Source organism: Leucopleurus acutus, assembly GCF_964270905.1.
Source record: "Leucopleurus acutus genome assembly, chromosome: 12".
NCBI lineage: Eukaryota > Metazoa > Chordata > Mammalia > Artiodactyla > Delphinidae > Leucopleurus > Leucopleurus acutus.
In genome coordinates, this window is record NC_139154.1 from 45,370,434 (window position 1) to 45,392,445 (window position 22,012).

General features: G+C 53.2%; 1 protein-coding gene across 1 annotated transcript in view; it reads left to right on the forward strand.

The window, feature by feature from the left end:
* KLHL29 (kelch like family member 29) overlaps positions 1 to 22,012 on the forward strand; it is a gene marked incomplete at its 3' end in the record, with an annotated part of 308,705 nt that overhangs the window by 246,041 nt on the left and 40,652 nt on the right. Inside the window, exon 5 of the mRNA XM_082851615.1 lies at positions 355 to 867. Coding sequence (XP_082707741.1) covers positions 355 to 867 — 513 coding nt within the window. The remainder of the gene's footprint in view (positions 1 to 354; positions 868 to 22,012) is intronic.

Sequence of the window (22,012 nt, forward strand, 5' to 3'; positions counted from 1 at the left end):
AGTCTCAGAGATGGTAAGCGAGCTGCCTCGGGCTCTTAGGCAGTAAGCGGCAGAGCTGAGATGCGAATCCAGGCCTCGTGGAAGGTCTCTACTTTCTCCTCTCTACTTTGCTGCTTCTCAGCCTCTCCCTGGCAGGTTATGGTCCCCCTTCTGAGACCCCAAAGCCACGTTTATCTACTCCTAAAGCACTTATTTTGTGCCACTGTAACCACGGATTCTTAGTCCGTGAGCTCCCGGACACAGGCCTCTTGTTCACCTCTGTGACGCCAGCACTCGGCCCAGGGCCGGGGGCAGTCGGTGTTTGTTGAGTGAAGATGTAACTGGCGGGTGACATTTCTTCCATCTCCCTTGCAGGCACAGGGCCGTGGGTGACCACAGTGGCCGCCGGAAGCCAGTCTGCCCTGATCGCACACTCCTACGGAGTGGCCCAGCCTCCCACCTTCAGCCCGGCTGTGAACGTCCAGGCACCGGTCATTGGGGTGACCCCTTCACTGCCTCCCCACGTGGGGCCCCAGCTCCCGCTGATGCCAGGCCACTACTCACTCCCACAGCCACCCTCTCAGCCGCTGAGCAGCGTGGTGGTCAACATGCCCGCCCAGGCCCTGTACGCCAGCCCGCAGCCCCTGGCAGTTTCCACGCTGCCCGGCATCGGGCAGGTGGCCCGCCCAGGACCCACCACTGTGGGCAATGGCCACATGGCAGGGCCCCTGCTGCCTCCACCGCCGCCGGCCCAGCCGTCTGCCACTCTCCCCAGCGGTGCCCCTACCACCAATGGGCCCCCCACGTCAGACTCGGCCCACGGGCTGCAGATGCTACGGACCATTGGTGTGGGGAAGTATGAGTTCACCGATCCCGGGCACCCCAAAGGTAAGTCCTGCTGCCCACACGCTCCTGCGTGCCCGCATCTGTGCTTCCCTGTACGGTCACTACCACAGCGCGGACAGGAGTCTGGTTCCTGGCTTCCGTGCTCCCCAGCAGTCTCTCACTGGTTTCAATCTAGGCTCCCTGCCAAAGGCAGCCTGGCCTCAGCCCAAGGAGGCAGAGGGGAAGGTGGAGGGCAGGACAAGGAAGGCGGGGGAATGTGAGTGCGTAGGAAGCGGAGGGGAGGGGAGAGCCTGCAAAGTCCAGAGCCTTCCGCCTTCAGCCCGAGCCCTGGGCCATTCTCCCCTCCGACCCAAGGCCAGGCCACGTGCAGAATGAGCAGGCATCCTCTGCTCCTCTTAGGGCTCCCTTAGAACAGTCCCTTCCTCATTTGAGGAATGAGGGGGCCTTCCTCATTTCCACTAACGAGGACAGTCAGAACATGAGCTGTCTGTGTTCCCCGTCCCCACTCCGGAAAACATCTACTGCCATGCCGTGGGGTGAGAGCAGCTCAGGGGCATGAGGTAAGGCCCAGGAGCCACGCCCAGACCATCCTGAGCCAGCTGAACGTTGGTTCTGTGAGGTCCCATGGGTGGCTCTATGAGGCCCCAAGAAAGAGCACCTCTGGCCTTGGCCTTCGTTTAACCCCCCTTCCCCGAGCCCAGGGCAGTTTTCATTCAGGGGAGCTCCAAGGCAGATCCTCGAGAACAGAGCCAGGGGAAGGAGGACACCAGGATGTGGTTTTAGGTTGGGCGCCAGCCGGAGGGTCAGTGCAAAGGGCTCCAGCACACCAGCCTCACTCCTGACAACTGTCTGAGGGATCTGGCCAGCTGGGATGAGAAAGGGAGTGGGAAGCTGAGGCTGGTGGGGCTATCTGCCCCAGGCTTGTCTATCCCCTCCAGGTCCAGTCAGCCGGGCCTCTCCTCCCGCTGAATGGAGAGGGGGGCCAGCGAGCCCTGGATCTGGGTGCGGGCAAGAGGATACTCAACAGGTGGTCTACCCTGCTGGGCATCCAGGCCTCCTTTGAAAGGGGAGTAGATGGTCTAGGAGGTGTGGATCTCGGGCATGACTTCTCAGCCTCCCTACTTACAACCACTTGAGATGGCAGAGTTGGGGGGTGGGGACACCTGCAAAGCAGAGTCTTAGCAGAGCAAGGACTCCAACCGGCCATGCTCGTCCAGCCTGCTCTCTATGTTTATCCCTTCGAGCAACTTCCAGGCCTTGTCAAGCGTCCCAACACCACCAAAGCCATGTCTAGATCTCTGATGGGTTTAATTCCCAATCTGATTGTGCCCCTGACTGCCTTTGTTTGGGAAATCAACACTAGTTTTAAATGACAAAATTATAGAAAATTACATCTACATTTTGGTAAACTCTTGCTTTAAGATCTTTTTTTAAAAAAAAATTGACTAAATTGATTTTTGTTTGTTTGTTTGAATTGTTTTGGTTAAGCTCCCTCCCCCTTTAAACAAAAACTCACTCCCAGTTTATATGCCGCCAACTCTGACACACTGGGCACTAGGTGTCCCGGCTGCTCCTAAGGCTGTGCCAAAGCCTGAGGCACTGGGTGGGCTTCCCTCTCCCCACCCCATCCCACTGCCGCATCCCAGGGGGCCTCCTGGGACTGAGCAAAGGTCTTGCTTACTTGTCAATGTCAGGCATGCACCTAGGAAAAGGTGTTGTTCTGTGTAAAAAGGTAACTGGCCCAGCCGGGGCTGCTCCCTGGTTTAGGGCTTAGCACGGAGCTGGGATCCACCTCCTGGAAGCTGCCAGGCGTCGGCACATCTGATCGCTGTTAAGCATCTGAGTCCCTATGATCAAGAAGATGTAGGTGGTAGAGGCAGGTCCCTGCTGCGCCCCTGTTGGTGCTGGGCCTGCAGGCCCTTACAGAGCCACACCTGTAACATCATCAGACGGCGTGAACCATCCTCTATCGCGGGCCTGAGCCCACACACAGGAGGGGAGTAGAGAGGGGGCCCCTGGTGGGGTGTGCTCTTCCAGCCCCTATGGTGTATATTCAGCACCAGGTGAGGGCCAGGGATGGTGTGGGCCTAGAAAGTGTTCACAGCCCCGCCTTCCGGTGACCTAGCTAGATTCCCCCAGCTCCAGCCGGTGACCCAGTGACCCACCCATCATGATGATTTTCATAGGTTTCCAGTGAGCTGGTTGTTTCCCCAGAAATTACATTGAACTTGCTTCTCTACTTATGGCCCTCATCGGCTGATTTATCCCCTTATATTTGCGGTGAAGAAAGACAATGAAGCATGCACACACAAATGCCTCCCAACTCAAGCCTGGGTGGGTTTTGTCTTTTTTTTTTTTTTTAGGTAATTTCTCCTTTCATTTCTAATCTTAAAAGCCTTTATTGCTAAAGCTATAATTTGTCTGTCAGATCTAATGTCAAACAACTGCATATTTTTTTAAATAAGAAACCTGAATTTTGAAACCAAACCTTTGAAACTTGCTATGTGAGACTCATCTTCCTGACAAGACCACGTGGGTTTGGATTTGGGTCACTTTTAATTTTGCCCCTAGGGATTTTACATCTCCGAAGCCCAATTGATTTCACACTCGGAAATGACAGGCAGCTGGCTCCGAGGGGGAACCTGGAGGCCCTGCGTGACAGCATCAACACTAGTCAGAAATCTACTTAAGGAAAAAAAAAAAAAGAACTTTCCTTTTCTCCTGTTCTCTGTTTGAAAGCTTGCCCAGCATTATAATAAGATCCACCATAGAACTCCTTGAGATCTAGCTCATTAAAGTCCCGTGATTTTTCGTACTATTGTTTGACATGACAACCTGGCCTCTCGCGGGGCTGAGTAATTATGAAGAGATCCCCTCCATGAAGAAAAGGTCTAGCCAGCCAGAAGGATGGGGCCACTGGTATTTTTAGACTTCATTAGTGCCCTGATTTTAAACTTCACATTTTGTTTCTTGTAATTATCTTCCCATCGACTGAGCTGAAATTTCAGTTGGGGCTCTGTTAGTCTGCCTTACCAAGAAAGAGCGCTGGGGCTTTCATTTAAAACTTAACCAGTTGAAAAATAAAGGTGATGTGGGAATGCTTTTTGATTTGCAATAGGTCAAGCAATTGTCTCTCACCTTTGACTAGAGAAGCCGGGCTTGCATGCAGCTCACTGTAATGAGTGTTATTTCAATGCAATGAGCACACACAGATTTTTCTTAAGAAACTTACAAGATAAACCTTTCTTTCTCCAAGAACAGTTTGGGGGTGGGAGAAATCTGTAGGATTTCTTTTCTTTTTTTTTTTTTTTTAGATTATATATTGAAAGCTGATAAAAATATATTTTATGTGTACAAAGTGATAAGAGGGGAACAAAGATTTAGTTCCACTTGAATCCTGTTACAAAATACCTGAGCCGTTGGTCTTGTTGCGTCGGAACCCCTGAGCTAATCCACGGGCGGAGCTGGTGGCCAGCATCAGACCTCGTGAGCCGTCGAAGTCCAGTGTCACTGCACTGGTACCACATGAGCCCAGCTGTGTGTCACAGCAGAGGTGCAGGCTGTTGATGTCATTCTTTCTAGCCCCTACCTTCTTCCACAAAGGATTTTTGGTGGCCAGGAGGGTGGCCAGAGACCCTCTAAAGCCCCAGACACTAGGCCTAGTGGTGAGCTGCAGAAAGGCTATTATATTTTCACCTGCATGTCAGGGAGAGAGAAGCCAGGATGCACCTGCTCCCTCTTGCTTCTGGACCGAAAAGCAAAGTCCAAGTTGACCAGAAGTGAAGAGGCTTGTCTCTTTTGACTTTAGATTTCACAGGCCCAGGGTGAGGGACCACGAGGATTCTCAGGGCTGGGGAGTCATGTGGTAGGGTGTGTGTAGCCCCTCCCAGTGGGTTTTGCATTTCCTCCTATCCCACCCTTGCCCCTGGACCTCCACCCTGCGGAACTCTGTCTGTCCTCATGCCACCTTCTGCTTGGACAGCAGCTGCCCTGGCCTCCACGAGTGGCAAAGACAAGATCTGGTAAAGATACTTTGAGACAGAGTGAACAGCTGTGTGACTGGGGCAAGTCTTCTGACCTCTCTGAGCCTTCCTTTCATCATCTTGAAAATGTGATGACAGTACCACCATCATCGGGCCTCGAGGAGGATTGAATGAGATCGTGGGCTTGACCGTACATGACACTATACCCACTTGACATCAAAACAGTTACTCCCGCCGACACAAGCCCCAGGTCCGGGGAGCTCAGCAGAGAGAGAAGCTGGTGAAGGGGCAGAAAGCAGGGGCCTCTCCCCAGTGCAGAGGAGACAGAAGAAGCCCAAGTTTGTTCACAGGGCTGGCAGCCACTGGTCAAGCTGCTTAATGGGAATGCCAGGTCCCTGTCCCTAAAAGGGAGTGGGATGAGTCACCTTCCTGGCTGGGGGTGCAGGACTGCTCCCCCAGCCCCGGCAACCAGCACAGACCTCACCTCTCCCTGCACCAGCCTCTGGGGTGCCAGGGCACACTGCTCCCTCAGTAAACATTCTAGAAGAAGCTGGGGATGCATGATAGCGCTGTTTGCCCACACGCGGTTAGCCCAGAGACACAAAATGTCCAAACCGAAATCATCTTGCCACAGAGCTGCTCTCCCTGTGTCTCTGTCTCAGAAATGACACCATGAATCCAGGCAGGAGTCCGGAGTCAAAGCCTGTGGTTGTCCTCGTGCCCGTATGCAGGGAGTCTGGAAACGCCTTTGCTTCTGCCTCCTCTGGACGGTCCTCTCCCTTCCACGCCCACCCCACGCCTCCTTTCAGGCCGCCATTGCTCCAAGCCTGCATCACCAGACCCACAGTACAGCCCCTCCCATCCAGAGTCCATGCTGCAGCCAGAGTGGTCTTTCCAAAACACAGCTTTGGTCCTGTCACTCCCTAGTGAATGACTGCAACAGCCCCACTGCTCTCAGGACAGAACCCAGCCCCTGACATGGTGCTTCAGGATCCGGCTCCTGCCTGCCCCCCCGCTTCGGCTCTCACCCTTCTGCTTGCAGGCTGCCCTGTAGCCACTCCACGGCCTGGGTTCTCTCCTGTGCAGCTGTGCTCTGGCCGAGCGTCTGCAATACAGTTTGCCTGGCCCATTCTCCCAACTAGACTGCGAGCCCCTGGGTTGCGGGCAGGCACAGACTCCATCCCATTCCACCCCCAGTATCCAAGCCAGTGCCTGGCACTAAAGGATGCTCCAGAAGAGTTCGGGAATGAAGGCACAGAGCACTGGGCTGGGAATTATCCAGCGAGGTTCCCTGACTTCTCTCCAGCCACCCCTCCCTTTGTGTGGTGAAAGCAAGTTAGTACTTGAGGGTCTGGGCATATAGGAAAGTCCGTGGGAGACTTCCTTCTGCAGCTTCATGGTCACTCCCCCCATACCTGTCCCACGCTTCTGGGAACAGAAGTCCATCTATTTCAAAGTTCCTCCTGTAGCCAAGCACCTCCACCAAAATACTTACCCCTGAGCACATGGGATCTAAATCTCTGCTTCAGTTTCCTCATCTATTTCAAGGGGATAACAATAGAATCTGCTTCTTACTGTTGTGAGGATTAAGCGAGTTATTTGACATAAAGCCCTTAGAAGAATGCCTAGTACTTTGTACTTACTATAAAGGTATTTGCTATGATTATTTTCATTCCTGGTACCAGAACCATCTTTCAGTGTCCATGGCCCTTTAGGGGCCCAGGGTAATGTGAAAAAGCCAAAAACCACTTTGCCTTCCAGAGTCTTAGGATGTTGCGCTAACATCATGATGTTCGAAGTACCTAGTTCCCGGAGGTCCACTTTGTACAAAAGAAAATTGCCTCCTCTCATCACATCATTTTACAATCCTCCACCATCACAATCACAAGCAGAAGGAACCAGCCCATTGCTGGGAACTTCCCCCTAATTCCAGGAGCTATTTGTCTTGGGAGGGCTCCTCCTAACTACCCACAGGGGCTCTCAGCATCCTTTGACCTTCAGTTTGATATTGGGGTGCCAAGGATATTGCAGGGGTCCCCCTCCATGGCCATATCAATAGATGGGACAAATAGAATTATGTCACTCATGCAGACCAACCAACCAAGGCTGCAGGTGAAGAGGGGGTTAGGAGCATGTGGCTGGAAGCATGGAAAGTGGCCAGGAGCCCGGGTTCTGCACCAGAATGCTTGGGTAGAATGGAAACTCCACTACCCACTAACCCAGTGAACTTGGCTAGAAACCTGGTATCGCTAAGCCTCTAAGTTATCTGTAACATAGAGATAATAATAGCGCCGTCTTCTTAGATGTGCTGTAAGGATTTCATAATGTATGTAAAGTCTTAACACAGTGCCTGACACACAGTGTGCTCACAATGATGTTAGCTGTTGTTATTACTACCATTCCTGTAAATTCTAAAGAATCCTGGATCCTGGGGTTTGGGGGGTGGGGGATACTGTCTGAAGCCCCTTTGGCTCGGAATCTCTGTTATTTTTAAAGCAGCATTGTTCAAAATAATCTCCCAGATCTGGTTGACATAACACTCAACACAGATCTGGAACCAAACCCCCAGTCCCACCATCACCCTAACTTTCCCCTTTCCAGCCCCCAAGCCAACACACACGCTCTCCCCCAGGAAGTAGGTGTCTCGGAGCCTATGGAATTTGAAAGTCCGTCTACACGAGGTCTCCCCTCCTCGCGTGGATGGTACCTGCCCCCAGCCTGCCTTGGAAGGCCCTCCTTCCCTTCACAGGGCTCTGTCCTCGAGGGGTTTGTTAATCATTAATTGGAGGGTTGTCCAGGGCTTAACAGTTTTGTTAACAGATCATTTGACAGTGAATGAACCAGGCAAGCGGAAAGATGCAGCAAAGCGGCTAGACCACCCAGAGATCGTGTCATGCCTGGAGCAGGAAGTGGCCCGTGAGCCCCAGCCTGTGTATGTCCCTCTCCGGACCCCACTGCTCAGCAGGGCACAGGCAGAGCGAGGCTCCCTGGGCCCTCTCCTCACTGAGCTGGGAGAGTGGCACATGGGCTTTCAGCCCCAAAGCTCCGCTGAGCAACTTCCAGGTCAGAAATCCCACTCCGGCCCTAACTATCTGACAGGCAGGGCCAGAGGAGTCCAGATGCCGACGGCAATGAGGGGGCTCTTCAAATGGGAGCAAAGGGAGGGAGCAGTTCCTTTCCAGAGGTTTCAGGAAATGGTGCTGACCCACAGTAGGAAGCCAGTTGCCCTGGTCCCAAGCCCTGTCTTCTCTCAGGAGTGGTGGCCCAGGCAGACACCAGCAGGGATGACCACCAGGTTCTAGACCACTGACAGTCAGAAGCCCCTGACAGGCTTGGGCCATGTTAGCGCCCTCCGTGCTGCACCACCAGGCATTTATTGAGCAAGTGATGTGTAGTATTAGGCACCTACTGTGTGCAGAGTCCACACTTGGCTTCTCCCAGGCAAAAGATGTGAGGCAGGGCCTCCTTGGTGGCGCAGTGGTTGAGAGTCCGCCTGCCGATGCAGGGGACGCGGGTTCGTGCCCTGGTCCGGGAAGATCCCACATGCCGCGGAGCAGCTGGGCCCGTGAGCCATGGCCGCTGAGCCTGCGCGTCCGGAGCCTGTGCTCCGGAACGGGAGAGGCCACAACAGTGAGAGGCCTGCGTACCACAAAAAAAAAAAAAAAAAAAAAAAAGATGTGAGGCAGTGTGCCAGCTGCATGCCCCGTACAGGTCTCAGCTCCTACTGAAGGTGAGGCCCTGTGGTGACGCCCACGGTGTTCCAGACACCACGCTGAGCGCTGGGAGGGATGGAGGTCTCCCTGGAGGAGCCCGAACTCCACTTGAGGGGGCCATTGGGGGTGGGGGCAGTAATAAGAGCTAAGGGGCTGGAAAACAGAGGCCAGTGTGGACTGGGCCTCTAGAGGCAGTTAGAATGATGCAGAGGAGACAAGCAGAAGGCAGGTAGTACTGCAAATGCCACATCTTAGGAAGGATGTTTGCGATAAGTGCCAGGGACCCAGACTTGTGACTTCTCTACCACAGAGTTACACGCACACGCTTCTACTCAAATGGTTCTCAGGGCTCGTCCTGATCGGAGACAGGTTCAGCTTGTGGTTTATACTGATTTATGCCTGTGAAGTCCATTCTCTGAACCCTTGACACATAAAGTCGAGACAGCCTGGGCTTTCCTCGGGCTGCCTGGCTCGTCTCTTTAGCCCCCCACATCCCCGTCAGTGATGGCGCTATAAGGACCCGGGATCTTGGGCGAGAGTCCATTTCCTCAGTGCCCAAGGCCATTCTGGTCTTACAAGGTGGAGACCCCTTGGTCTTCAGGGGCCTTCATCTGGGAAGGAAGCGCTTGGGGGCCATTAACCCCCAACTGGGGAATCGGTGCACACCCAGGGTCCAGGAAGTCTTGGTAAACCTTTCTCCCTCCTATCGTAACAGACATTAATGGCGAGTTTCCTGTTGCCTGATCACTATTCAAAGAGCCAGCATGTGCCTTCTTGCTAGGAAAGTCATGTCCCGTTGGGCTGACCCCTAGGGCTTTTCAGTTTTCGAGGCTGGGGATGAGTTTCAAGAGGAGGAGAGCTGGGCAGGTGTGACGCATCTGCTCCCGTCCCTGAGTGATGGGGAGGTAACAGTACACCAAACCATGACACCGTGGCACAAACCTGACTCAGACCATTCGGTTGAAAGTGCATTCCATTCAGGAGCACACTTACTATTCTAAAAATGTAAAAGGTAAAAATAATACAAGCACAGTAGGTAAGGAACACAGAGCATTGTGTAAATTGCTTGACGAAAACAATGGCCAAAAGGTTGCCATCTACCGAAATTGTTGTCATTGCCTTTTTTCTTAGTGTACCTCTCTTTAAAAATATACATCTTAGAGGGAAGCCCAAGCGTTTCCGGTGCAGCACCAAGAAAACGTTCTTCACTTTCTAGGTCTCCCTGCAGCCTTTTGGATGACCAAGCACAGCGCCGTGAACTGTCTGGTTTTGCCCACTGGCCTCTCAATGCCTTTTTGTCCCTTCTCCCAAGAGACCTCTCAATGTTGCATTGGCTCAGTGTCTCAGACCCAGGTCTACACACGTCCCAAGCAAATACATATTCGTTTTTTACCACCTTCTGCAGGACCAATTTCATGGGCTATATATTACTCAGTTCAGGCTGCCGTAACAGAATCCTGCAGACTGGGTGGCTTAAACAACAGAAATTAATTTTCTCACAGTTCTGAACGGTGAAAGTCCAAGATCAGGGCGCCAGCAGGTTAGTTTCTGGTGAGGCCTCTCTCCTTGGCTTGTAGATGGCCATCTTCTCACTGTGTACACATGTGGCCTTTCCTGTGTGCGTGGGCTCCTGGAATCTCTCCTTATAAGGTCGTAATGGATGAGTCCCATCCCTATGCCCTCATTTAACCTTAATTACCTCCTTAAAGGCCCTATCTCTAAATACAGTCACATTGAGGATGAGGCTTTCAACATAGCAATTTGGGCATGGGGGACACAATTCATTCTGTAACAGGCTGTGCTCAGTCTTGTTGGCAAATGGAAATGGTAGCCCCTTACCACAGCACAGTTACTAGATAGTTACAATGTAACTATGGATATTTTCAATGGTTTATAGTTATCTGAACCTTTTCATAAACTTACTATCATCATTTTTACCAGTTTAACTTCAAGCTGCTCACCTATTCCCTGTTAAGTGAGCACTGTCTCTATTTTCCATTATTAGAATCATCCACATTTGGGGTTAACTTTTTAATTCCATAGAACCTTCATGCTGGGAGGGATCTCAGAGCCATCTAGTGGAAGCAGGAATCCGCCCTCCACCACTGGGGACTAAGCGGCGGCCACCCACAGCTAGACGGTTTATCCTGTTAAATGATCAAGAGCTGTCTTCCTGTAACTTCCATGGTCCTGCCCTCTGGGGCCCTCAGAGCAAAGCTGGCCCCTGTTCTACATGACAGCCCTTCAGATTTGTGATGGTGGCAGAATTTCCTTTTCTACAAATATCTCCAGTGACCTCAACAGTTCATCCTACGGGTCCTTCGGTCCTTTACCACGCTGGCGTCCTCCCTGGTCATGCTCCAGTTTGTCAAAGGGCCTCTTAAAGGGACACCAGGCGACACGGGACAGTCACCCCCTTGGTCCTGAGCATCACACTGCAGAGAGTCTAACCTTTCTGTAACGATCATGACTTATTTGTATAAAACACACACTCATACACACACAGGCACACACACACTCCAACTTCCAAATTAAGAGAAAAGAAAACAATCTCACAAAAGTCCTACTGTCCACTCCACTGGTCCTTTGGGGTCTCCTCCCTCCTCTTTCTCATCAGGCTTGGGATTGTTGGTCATTCCTCTGAACCCCCTTCATTCCTGCACCCTTTTGCCCCCAGTCTTGTCCATAGCAGCAAGTTTACCTTTCCACCGAGTTTTCAGACTTACTTCCTTTGGTGCCTAGGTGTTAAATGTATCTCAGCCCAGTCCACCGCAGCCCCACCTCCCAGCTGTGCTCTCCCAACAACTCCATACCCTCCCTTCCACCCGTCCCCTCCCTCCTCCACCACGATAGTGAATTTCAGAGTAGGCCATTACCTTAAAGCTCATTTAGAGACTGGGCCCCCTCAGGTTACAAGTGGGGAAACTGAGGTTCAGAGGTGTCACTGAGATATCGCAAGAAACCGCCTCTAGCAAATTCCCTGTGAAACCTCCCCCATCCCCTAGGATCATCTGCTGCTAGGAGTTCTTCTTCCTAGAAGCTTCTCTCTCCCTGCAGACTGAACACCACATAGAGACAGGCCCAGTGAGCACTGTCCCATCCCTATGCCCTCATTTAACCTTAATTACCTCCTTAAAGGCCCTATCTCTAAATACAGTCACATTGAGGATGAGGCTTTCAACATAGCAATTTGGGCATGGGGGACACACTTGGCTGCACTTGGCCTGATCACCATGCCTCTCCAGGCCCTGCCCAGGGGACACACACTGCCAGGCCACTGTGATCAAAGCGGCACGGGCCACAGGAATGCTGTGCTCACTGGCAGCTCCACCAGGCCTGAATGGGAGGAAGAGAAGGAACAAGACACCCACACACTTAAAGGGGGGCCACGTCATAATAGCACCACAGGGGCGAGGCCCATGTTGGCCCTGGGAGTGATGGGGAGGAGACGCTGTCCAGCAAGGAGGGGCAAGGATGACAGGGGGCAACTCTGTAACTCGGGCTCTGGGCCCTCACCCCATCACCCCCTTGGCTGGGGGCTTGTCCTGGAAATGCCTGCTTAGTGCTCCCCTGAGCAGAGTCCCACCCTCCAGGTCTCTACAAATATTAGGTGGTTTTGGTTTTTGTTTTTGAACTTGGGGGCTTTCAAAACTGCTGATACACTGTGGTTATTTCAGTAAGTTGAGACCCATTTAAAGAGCCCAGCTCCTTCCTAGAAGCATGAACGCCTTTAGCGGTCAGCCACGCTTGTCCATTAGGGGCCAGAGCACCTTCGAGGACCAACACAGTGGCCCAGTTCACATGCCCAGGATGCCTTGCACTTGCTCAAACCCCAGAACCTGTTGCCAAGGACCTCACAGGTCCCTAAGTTGAGGAACCGCCATGTGGTGATTCTGAAGGCACCTGGACCATCTGGCCATTTGAACAGGCAGCTTTCAGAAATTCTCATTGATCCAAAAATAATTCCTATATTTTCGGTCTTTCTTCTATATGGAGACATTCATTACCTTCTTAGACTAACCAACAGTTATTTATGAGGCAAGGTTTTTTTGGTGTGGGCAGTGACTCCAGAATTCCTAACTTAATGTCATTCGTCCCGGAAGGCAGGGGATGAGTAGACTTGTGGCCTCCCCCTGGGTGTTTGCAGTAATGACACCAACCCGGGCTGTAAGGCCGGCCCTGCTGTGTGGTCTCAGCCATTCCAGGGGGGCTGGTGGGCAACGCTGGTAGATGCAGCCTTCCAGAAGGGCACAGAGTGGGGAGTGGATGTTTCATTTTCATCATCTATTCACTCTGTATTTACGTAATCCTTGCAGCTGTCCTATGAGGCAGATTCATAGGTGGAAAGTCAAGGCCTGGGTATATAATCAAGGCCCAAGTATAAGTGGTAGAACGGGAAGGGAGTCATATCAAAACTGTGTGCCTCTGATGCCCACCCCTTTCCACCGCACCACAGCTTGAAGCCTCCGGTTGCAGCCTATATTGTCACTAGGCATGTTTGGGCTAAGGATGGGCAAGTCCCACAGTGGCTGTCTTACGTCCCCGAGAGCCATGCATCTGGTATTTCTCAATATAAATTGATGATTCTTGGGTTCTTTCCTCATCCCCAAAAGTGTCATGTGGATGGATGGGTGACTGGATGGCTGGACCTAATTCCCAAAGTTAATTACGGGGCACATCGGGCCCTTTCAGGAAGCCGAAGACAGGGCATTCACTGGCCACCACAGAAGCCGCTGGAGCTTGACAGTCAAGCAGATCCCTTCCTGTCGCTACATCTCCCACACGTTATACAAAGTATTACCAGCACAATAAAGTTAATGGAGCCCGTCATCCTACGAAAGAGCCAATTCCGTACAAAGATGATACATCCTTGAAGTTAATGAGGTCTATTCATTGAGCTTATGCCCTTTTAAATGAACGAAAGTTTTGAAGTCCACCAAATAGCAGCACATCCATTTAGAAGTAGTTACTGACGCCTCATATGTCGGTCACCAGTGGACGAGGAGCCACCAGGGTAGAGCTCTGGGAATTGGTTTCCCACTGACATCTAGCACAGCCTTCCCCTCCTTGGGAGCTCAACAGATACGTCTGACTGACCATTCTTGCCTGAATCACCCCAATACAGCCACCGGGACTGGACAACGTATGGTAAATAGCTCAAGGGAGAAAGTGATCAAACTGAACCGTGGGTCTCTGGAAGAGCATCCGCCCTGGCCCACAGCTTTTAGACCCTTTAGACCCAGCCCAGGATTAGTGTGGAGAGCTGCACAGAGCACAGGTAGAGGGCCACCCCTTCAGAAACAGCCACTGCACAGGTGCGTCTTGGGCTGGGTGGTCCTTGGGCTCAGGGGAGGTGAGCAGACACCATTCCCAGGAAGTACAGACCTGTAACTGGCTGAGCAGAAAGACAAGTTCTGGCTCAGACCGAACGGGGCCCGTCACGCCATGGCCCCTGGGCCCCTGAATACTTACCGGCGCTCTGCCTGATTTCAGTCTCCTCCCCAGCTAGCACCGCTCACAGTTGCTGCAGAGCACAAAGTGATACTTGTTGTGCCCACAGAACATCTGCTGAAGGCAAAACTTGTGTTTATAGCTCTTCACTTCAAAAGACTGGCCGTGTTATAAAAAGAAAGGGACCATCTGTCCCTCTCCTGGACCCCGGCGCCTCTTGGAAAAGATTTCTATGCAAGAAGGCAGTGAGAAGTCAACACTGACTTCAGGGAACTATTTTGAGGCCAGGAAAGAATGGTGCCTCCCCTCCGAGGGTAAGTCGAGGCGGCAGATGAAAGCTGGCTTTGTGGAGGCCAGGAGATGGAGGGCGCCACGGGAAGGAGGCGGGCAGCGGCCCCGCCGGGGCTGCCCAGAGGCTCTGGCTGTGCCGAGGGCCGGCTGGGAGGACAGAGAGGTGTGAGGGCAGAAGGGGAAGGGCCGAGAGACCCTGGGGCCCCAGGAGGAGGCAAGAAAAAGTCAACACCGGTTTGCTGCTGCGCAAAACCAGAAGTCATCCGTCTGCATCCATCCACCCCGGCTTGTCCAGCCTTTCTTATCCAAAAAGCCCTTTAGGACAGCATCCGTTTCTGCATCTTGGGGACCACCTTAGGCTCAATGATTCCCTCCCAGTGGATGGTAATTGAGGCGTTCTTACAGGGCGCACGGGGGTCCGATCTGTCTGTGAGGCCTGCTGGGCGTTTGTCTGCCTTAAGCTCTTGGGCACCCACATGGAAAAGTCACAGGAGAGGCCAGGAGAGGCCGGGTGGGCGCTGCGGTGGAGCTGGGTGAGCACCAGGTGGGGCTGCAGAGGAGGGGTTCCCCGGCCTCCCGGCCACACTCTACCAGGCTGGGCCCCCACTAACCGAAACTCCCCAACGAGGCTCTTCCCTCCTGGTCTACATGCTGGAAATTTCAGCTCATTGGTTCTGAAACAGTCGTGCTCCTTCTTCCTCCCTCCTCCCCACCCCAGGAAAAAGTTGGTTTCTACCAGATTCCAAGCAGATTCCAGAAAGCCTTGGTCTGTGAACCTCCAGCTTGAGGCTTATTTTGTTTCAAATCAAAACCTGCTTTCCTTCTTAGCTTCTGTCCATGGGGTGGACATGGGGGAAAGGAGCTGGAGGTCAGAAGTGGGGTCCTCTGAGGACACCCCTTGTTCCCTTCCTGCTTGTCTCTGACAGGGCACCCCCGCCCCCGCCAGCTCATCCAGGGTGAATGAATTGAGAGCTTCCGCCTCCGTCCTGGGGAAGGTTCTCATGCAAGTTCTTAAATGCACTGAATTCCCCGCACTTGGGTGCAGGCATTTAGATTCCAAGGACGAAGGCGGCTCCTGGAATAGCATATTCAAGGCTCCCAGAATCCTAAAAGGTCACACTCCTTTTATTCTTGCCTCTTTTCTTTTCTTTTTTGTTCTTACTGATTTCTTTGGGCACATAAGAAAACACAGTAGGCAAAGCCTGCTACTTCCATTGAAATAAAATATTCTGCAGTCAAACCACACACCATAAAGAAATAATTGCAGTCTGTATATATTGCTAATGGACATCTCTCAGCAATTCTCTGTCTCATAAGCTTTAAACACAGACATTAGTATAAATATGCAGAAATCCCCACTCGAGCAAATTACCCTGAATTTCTGAACAGAAGGAAGATTAACCATGTGCTGATATCTTTGAAGGAGCTCAGCAGAGCCGGAAAAATGCACTGGCCCTCTCTGGGAGCGAGCTGGGGACTCTGTGGGGTCTCGAGGACACTGCTGCAGGCCTGGCTGCAGCTCCTTTTCCCCAGAGCCCAGGCTCCCCTGGAGCACTGAGGAGGGGACGGGCTCCATACTGGCTGGATCAGCTCACCTGAGCTGCTTGGTCACCTGGGTGTCCTGCTTCTGGAGGCTTCCAGGCTCTGGCAGGTGCAGAAGCCAAGAGGCTGAAGATGCATTTTTTTCCCTGGCCTCGCAGCTGCCAGACAAAAGCCCTCAGGGATCACCAGGCCTCTGAGGTAAAAGGCCCAGGAGGAGCCTGGGGAGGTTGTAGAGGTGGCATCACCATTGGAACCAGGGCCCACAGGTCTCCCTTCCTCTGGCCTTCACACTTGGCCTCTCCTCCCCTCACCCCTCCTCCCTCCCCTCCCCTGCTCACTCCCACGAGGGTCCCACAATCCCCGACAAAGGCCAGCACGGGGATAAGGGTCTCTGTCTTCCAGGGCTCAACAGCCTGTGCCACCGGAGCCGAACCCCAGCCTCAGCTTCGAGGGTCTGTGAGGAAGGCCCCTCCCTTTCAGAAATCACCCCTCACTCCTGGTCACCAGGGAAGATGCCCCATCAGCACAAGTTGCTAAGTCTGGGGGTGACAGGGTCTGACCTCTACTGACGGCTGATTAGAGGGGTGGCAGCAGATGTGGGGGAGGGGGGTGTCCTCAGCCCAGGCCACATGTCCTCTCTACAGATAGAGGCTAGGGACTTGGCTTTGCCTGGGCTGACAGCAGGGGAGGTGGGCCAGGTGGGAGGCCCACCTCAGGAACTGTGGGCCAGCCTTGCTGTGGGATGTAGGAGGTGAATTATGAGCTAGTCAGGAATCACCGCGGAGCCAGGGGAGCCTGGTGTGCAGAGGTCTTCTGGTTATTTATTTTGTGTTCGCCTGCCTTTCCCACAGCAGAACTGAACGCGGGCGGAGAGGAACATTTACAATCTGAGGCCGAGGATAGGGAGTTGGGCCTCTCAGAGCTGGAGCCAGAGCCTCATGGCCTCACCTGTGGCAGTAAAGTCTGGACAGGACGGTCGGAGGGCCTGGGAGCAAGGCTGTCCTCAGCCTCAGGCCTCCCATGAGGCTGGGGTTCCTACAACCCCCGAGCCTTCAAGTCAGAACTCTGAGGCACCAGCCTCAGCCAGAAACAGAGGAGCTCAGGACCATCAGATCCTCTCCTCAGTTAACCCCGGCACGCGCAGACTTCACTCGCCCGGCTCACCAGCGAGCATCTTGATGGTCTATTTTCATGTCTGTCTTCCCCACTCGACTGTGAGTGACTTTAGATTTAGCAACTTTATGTGAAATGTTTAAAGATACCCTTTTCTCAAGACCCTTGCCTGCCACCTACCAGAAAACTGTCACAATAACTAAAGACATCTATGATGATGCTAGGTGAATGGCGCCCCCTGGAGGTGTGCCGTGTGCAACGTGAGCAGCCTGTTAGGAACTTATAGATGGTATTACCTCCCGTCACCCTTAGAAGGTGCTCTTCTGGGCATATTACTCCTGTTGACGCGTTTAACTCTTACAGCAACCTCTGAAGTGGGTGCTATTATGACTTATTTACAGATGAGGAAAGCTGGGCTCAGAAACATGAAGTAACTTCCCCATGTTTACCCAACTGCTCAGGGACAGAGCTGGGATGGAAACCCAGACTGTCTGGCCCCAGAGCCTTGCCCTTTGCCCCATATGCACTGTTATATCCTCGGCACCTAATTCTGGATCTGGCCACGAGGATGCCCAGCGTGTGTTTTCTGGAACAACACAGAGGGGGCCTGGCTTCCAGCCTAGTCCAGCCTCCCCCGCCCTCCCCCGACCCCTGCACTGAATCTCTGCCTCCCCATGTGAGAAATGAGGAGCTGGATGCAGAGTCTCAGAGGTTCAGGGACACGGAGACCCGACGGTAGCTGAGGCAGGTTGCCACGCAGCCAGGCCCAAGGAGGTGCCCAGACGTGGGCCCAAGCTGTGCTCAGGGCTGGGGAGCCCAAAACCTCCAGGAGGACTTCAGGCCTGTCGGCCGTTCTTCACCAGGGCCTTTCAACCTCAGCCCACCCGACCCTCCACACCCAGGCCCTCCTGCCCACCCCATCAGCCTCAGTGTGGTCTGTTTACCTCCCCGGCTCTGCTCTGTCACCCATCGGTCAGGGCTCCCTGGGTGGCCATGTGGCCTCCTCCTCTCCCCCTGGCCCCAGGCCTGCCCCCTCACTGCTACTCTCCACTCCACAGTTAGAGCATCTCTAAAGTGCCCGTCTGAGCAGGCCCTGCCCTAGTCAAAACCCTTCGGTGGTCCTCACTTCTCACTAAGCTCCCTCCCCCGTCACTGGAGGCTGCTGCCCTCCAGCCACCCCAGGTGTGGCTCTGGTCAGCCCCAGCTCCTGCCACCTGCTGCCTCAGGCAGCACTGGCCCCATCTCTCCGGATTCATGCTGGGGCCTCCACCCCAGCTGAGGCAGCTCATCCTCCTTGGGGAAAGTCAGGTGTGATCTCAGCAGGGTTTCCCAGCAACCATCCCCAGAACCCCTGTGGCTGCCAAACAGAAACCAGAGGGCCCTCCTGAGGAACTGTAGAAAACAGTATGTATGTGCCTGCCCGAGAGTTCCCAGGAGGGCAGAGGATTCCAGGAAAGTGGAGCATTCCGTCCCAACAAGAGCTGGTTCCTGCAGCGGAAAAGGGGAGAGGATCTCAAGTTACTGTCCCCCAGCCCTCAACCCTTGAGGCTCCAGCCCCCTGGGAATCCAGCTCCTCCCCCGGGGACAGGTAGCACTAGGGCTGGAATGAGAGCTGCTGGTTGATCGGGGCATCCAGCCAGCCTCTGCCCTGGTCCGTCAATAGGAAGGAGAGAAGCCCAAGCTCCGAATGTCCTATACATCCAGGAGACGCCCCTGAGAAGTCTTCACCTGTACGGATGCACCTGCACACGTGTGCAAGGCCTCCGACCGCGTTCATCAGAGGGCCAGTCCTCCACCCTGCCAGGCTCTAATTGTGGCTGGGCTTGGAGTCCTCCTGGCACTGGAGCAGGGGGAGAGGGGAACATGGGTGTATAATCCCCATCCCAGGACTAGGTCATTTATCTGGAAGGATGTGGTCTTCCCCATCTGGGAGTAGAGACCCCACACACACACTGACCTTTGGCCTGGAAGGATCTCCGAAGAAACAACCTCCCCAGCAGGCTAGGAAGAAGGGCAGAGAGACGATGAGTCACTGCAGCTTGAGGCTCAGAAAAGCCATTTGCTGGGAGCTCTGGGACCAACTGCAGCCAAATGCATGAGTGAGGATGCCTGTCGGCCGGGCTGCGCTGCCCAGCCCTCGAGAGCCCGCTGGACCACACCAGCCCTTGAGAAGGAGGGACAGAGAGGTCAGCAAAATCCTCTAGGATCTGTGCTCCGTGGGGGCAGGGCTATGGGTCTGTTTCCTTCATTGCTGTATCCCCAGTGCCTGGAACATGGTAGGTGCTCAATAAATATTGGTTGAATGTACGAGTGAATAGAATGAGTGAAGGAATGAACGACTGTAGCTGAAAGTGATCGATTATGCTCACAGTACTGAAGCATAAACCTTACCGCAGTGCTGTGGACACAGGGTGGGAATCTGGGGGGACGGGACAGCTTGAGTAAAGGCATTGAGGTGGCTCCAGTCAGGGTGTCTTTTAAGGCAGAAGTCATCCTGAAGAAAGTTGTCCTTTTTCAGTCACCTTCTATGATTTTATATAACTTAATTCAAATGTTCTGCCCTTTGTCACATTTTCTCTTGTCCACTTCGGCAGGGTTTAACCTTATTACCTTATTATGGCCCACTGCCCATAGGTAACTCACTCTCTGAGGGAACCTTGCCTCGTGCAGGACCACGTCACGCTTCTGGGCAACGAGCAGAGTTTCTCCTGAGGGGTGGTTGTGCTCTCAGGGGCTTTGGCCGTGTAGGCCTTGGCCATTTCTAGGGTTACCTGGGGGTAGTGCAGCTTCTGGTCTGTGGCCATTGAGTTCACCAGCACCACCTGGGGCCCCGGCCCCTCCCAATGGGTCCATTCTGCCTTCCTTCCCTTCCTGAAGGTCTGAGGTCCCCTCACCACCTCAAGTCCAGAGCCCAGGCCCCCAGCTGACTCCAGATCCAAGGCCTGGGCTTCGCCTTGGCCCCTCCCATCCCACCCCAGGGGCCCCTAGCAAGGATCTTGCCCAGCAGGCCCGCCAGCCAGCCCTCCAGCTTGCCTCCCCAGCCAGCTCTACCCAGCCTCCATCATCCACATTCCCCCCCTTTGGCTACAGCACGACCGTTCATGGTGCTCCTTGGACCCTGAGCCTCACCTTCCCAAATGACCCCTAAATCTCTCTAGGCCCCTGGGCAGGCCCTGCCCTGCCCCGAGAAAGCAGCTGGGGCAAGCAGGAAACAACAAACTATAGCAACTGAAAATTATAAATGCGGGGCTGCGAATTAAGCAGAGTTTGATTCAAATCTTGCTTCTGCCACCCAGTGGCCAGGGACTCTCTCTGAACCCTATTTTTCTCATCTGTGAAATGGGGACCTTCAGCCATAGAGTTGCTGGGAGAATAAAAAGCGATAATGTAATCCGTGCATCTCAGCGGGGTAGCAGGAAGCATGCACGCTGGGGGCTTTTCAAAGCGCGGGTGCTTCCTCCCCTCGCCTCAACGAGATGAAGCCGATGGGGGCGGGGTGGCCATTGGGTATATATGACTTAAGGAATCAGCAAGATGGCTGAGGGCGGCAGATGTAAAGTGCCTCTAGACCCAGTAACTGACACGTGGTAAACAACCCAGAAGGGCGCTAGCTTTGGGTTTTAAGGTTGGGTTCCTACTCCTCGCCGGCCGTGAAGCCCAGCACAACACCCAGACCTAGCCGGTCGCTCTGACTGGGGTACAGGCGCCCGCGCGCGGACTTGGGCGCGCCGCCTCCGGGAGAGGGGAGGACCCACCCCCAGTGACGTAGCCGGGCCCGCCCCCCGCACGTGCCTCCGGGGAGGGAGGGACCACGGGAGGTTCCCGGGCTCGCGGGGCGGTCGCGCGTCTGCAAACGCCTATTTGCATATGCGCAGGCTGGATATTTATAACTTCTCTTTAGCTAGTTCCAAATTATTGATGTCTTCAAGTGACTTTAATCGGAGGCTTCTTTTCTTCAAATGGGCTTTTGATTTCCGGAGTGATATTATACATGGCTGTAAGCTATTGACTGAGCGATCGCCGTTGTGTTCTCAATGTGCTGATGCTGAAAATCTGCGATATAAATAAACTTCCTCTGGTAGAATCATTATAAAGCACAAGCAGCAGAAATTTATGGAAAGAACAGATTAAATGCTTAGACTTAAATTCTTCAGTGTGCTGCTTGCCCTAAACTGCTGTGTCTGGAGTTTGGGCTGCTGATTCAGGTGGAAAAAATCAAACGGACACATCGCTTGTCGGTGCATTTTTACTATGATCTATAGTGTTGCCAAAAGAGAAAGCTCAAAAGCTGCCATTGATAATCCTGGTTAAAACTGGGAGCATAAATTATTAAGACCTGTAGTTTCTTTTCGGAGTGGTTGGGGATTGGGGCGTGCAGCACAGTAAAGAAATATAACATCAATATGTGCTTATACATTGTAATGTGGGACATTTTTATGCCCATAATAAAACATTCCACCTACAACTATGTTTATGAAAGCAACAGATAGGAGATCCATAATGCCACTTAATAGAGTTAATCACCTCCCATCGGAATGGTTTAAAAGGCTTTTTATTGCATGTTGAAAAGCTCTGACCATAATTAATTCTCCACACACTGTCAGGTGCCAATCAGAGGGCTGGAGACAGCGAAGGGAACTTTCTAGCACACTGGTGCTGGGAGGGTTCTCAGAAGTGGGTCCAGTTGTCTGAACTTCAGGTGTTTAAATTGATAATCTAGCCTCTGTGTTAAGCTGGGCTCTGGCTGGGGCTTGAAGTTCTAGAATTTAAGCTCTGGGCTCTAGATGTAAATTCTCAGTTTGCTCTAGGTCCTGGGCTCTGGACCGGTTCTACCTTCTTAACTCTAGACCCTGGATGACCCACGCTGGGTCCCCGGGACCTGAGTGAGGTGATCCCACAGCACATCTGTACTGAGAGAGCCAAGAGAAGGGAACGGATGCTTCCTAACAGTCCTGGTTTAGTTGGCTGTCAGCTTGGTGGATCAGGTTGTCCACAGAAATTTGTGCTGTTTGCCCTCCTTTCACCTCTGACCATTCCAGCCAGTTTTCAACAGAGAGGAGGGAAGCCATGGCTGGCCTGCCCTAGGGTCAGCGT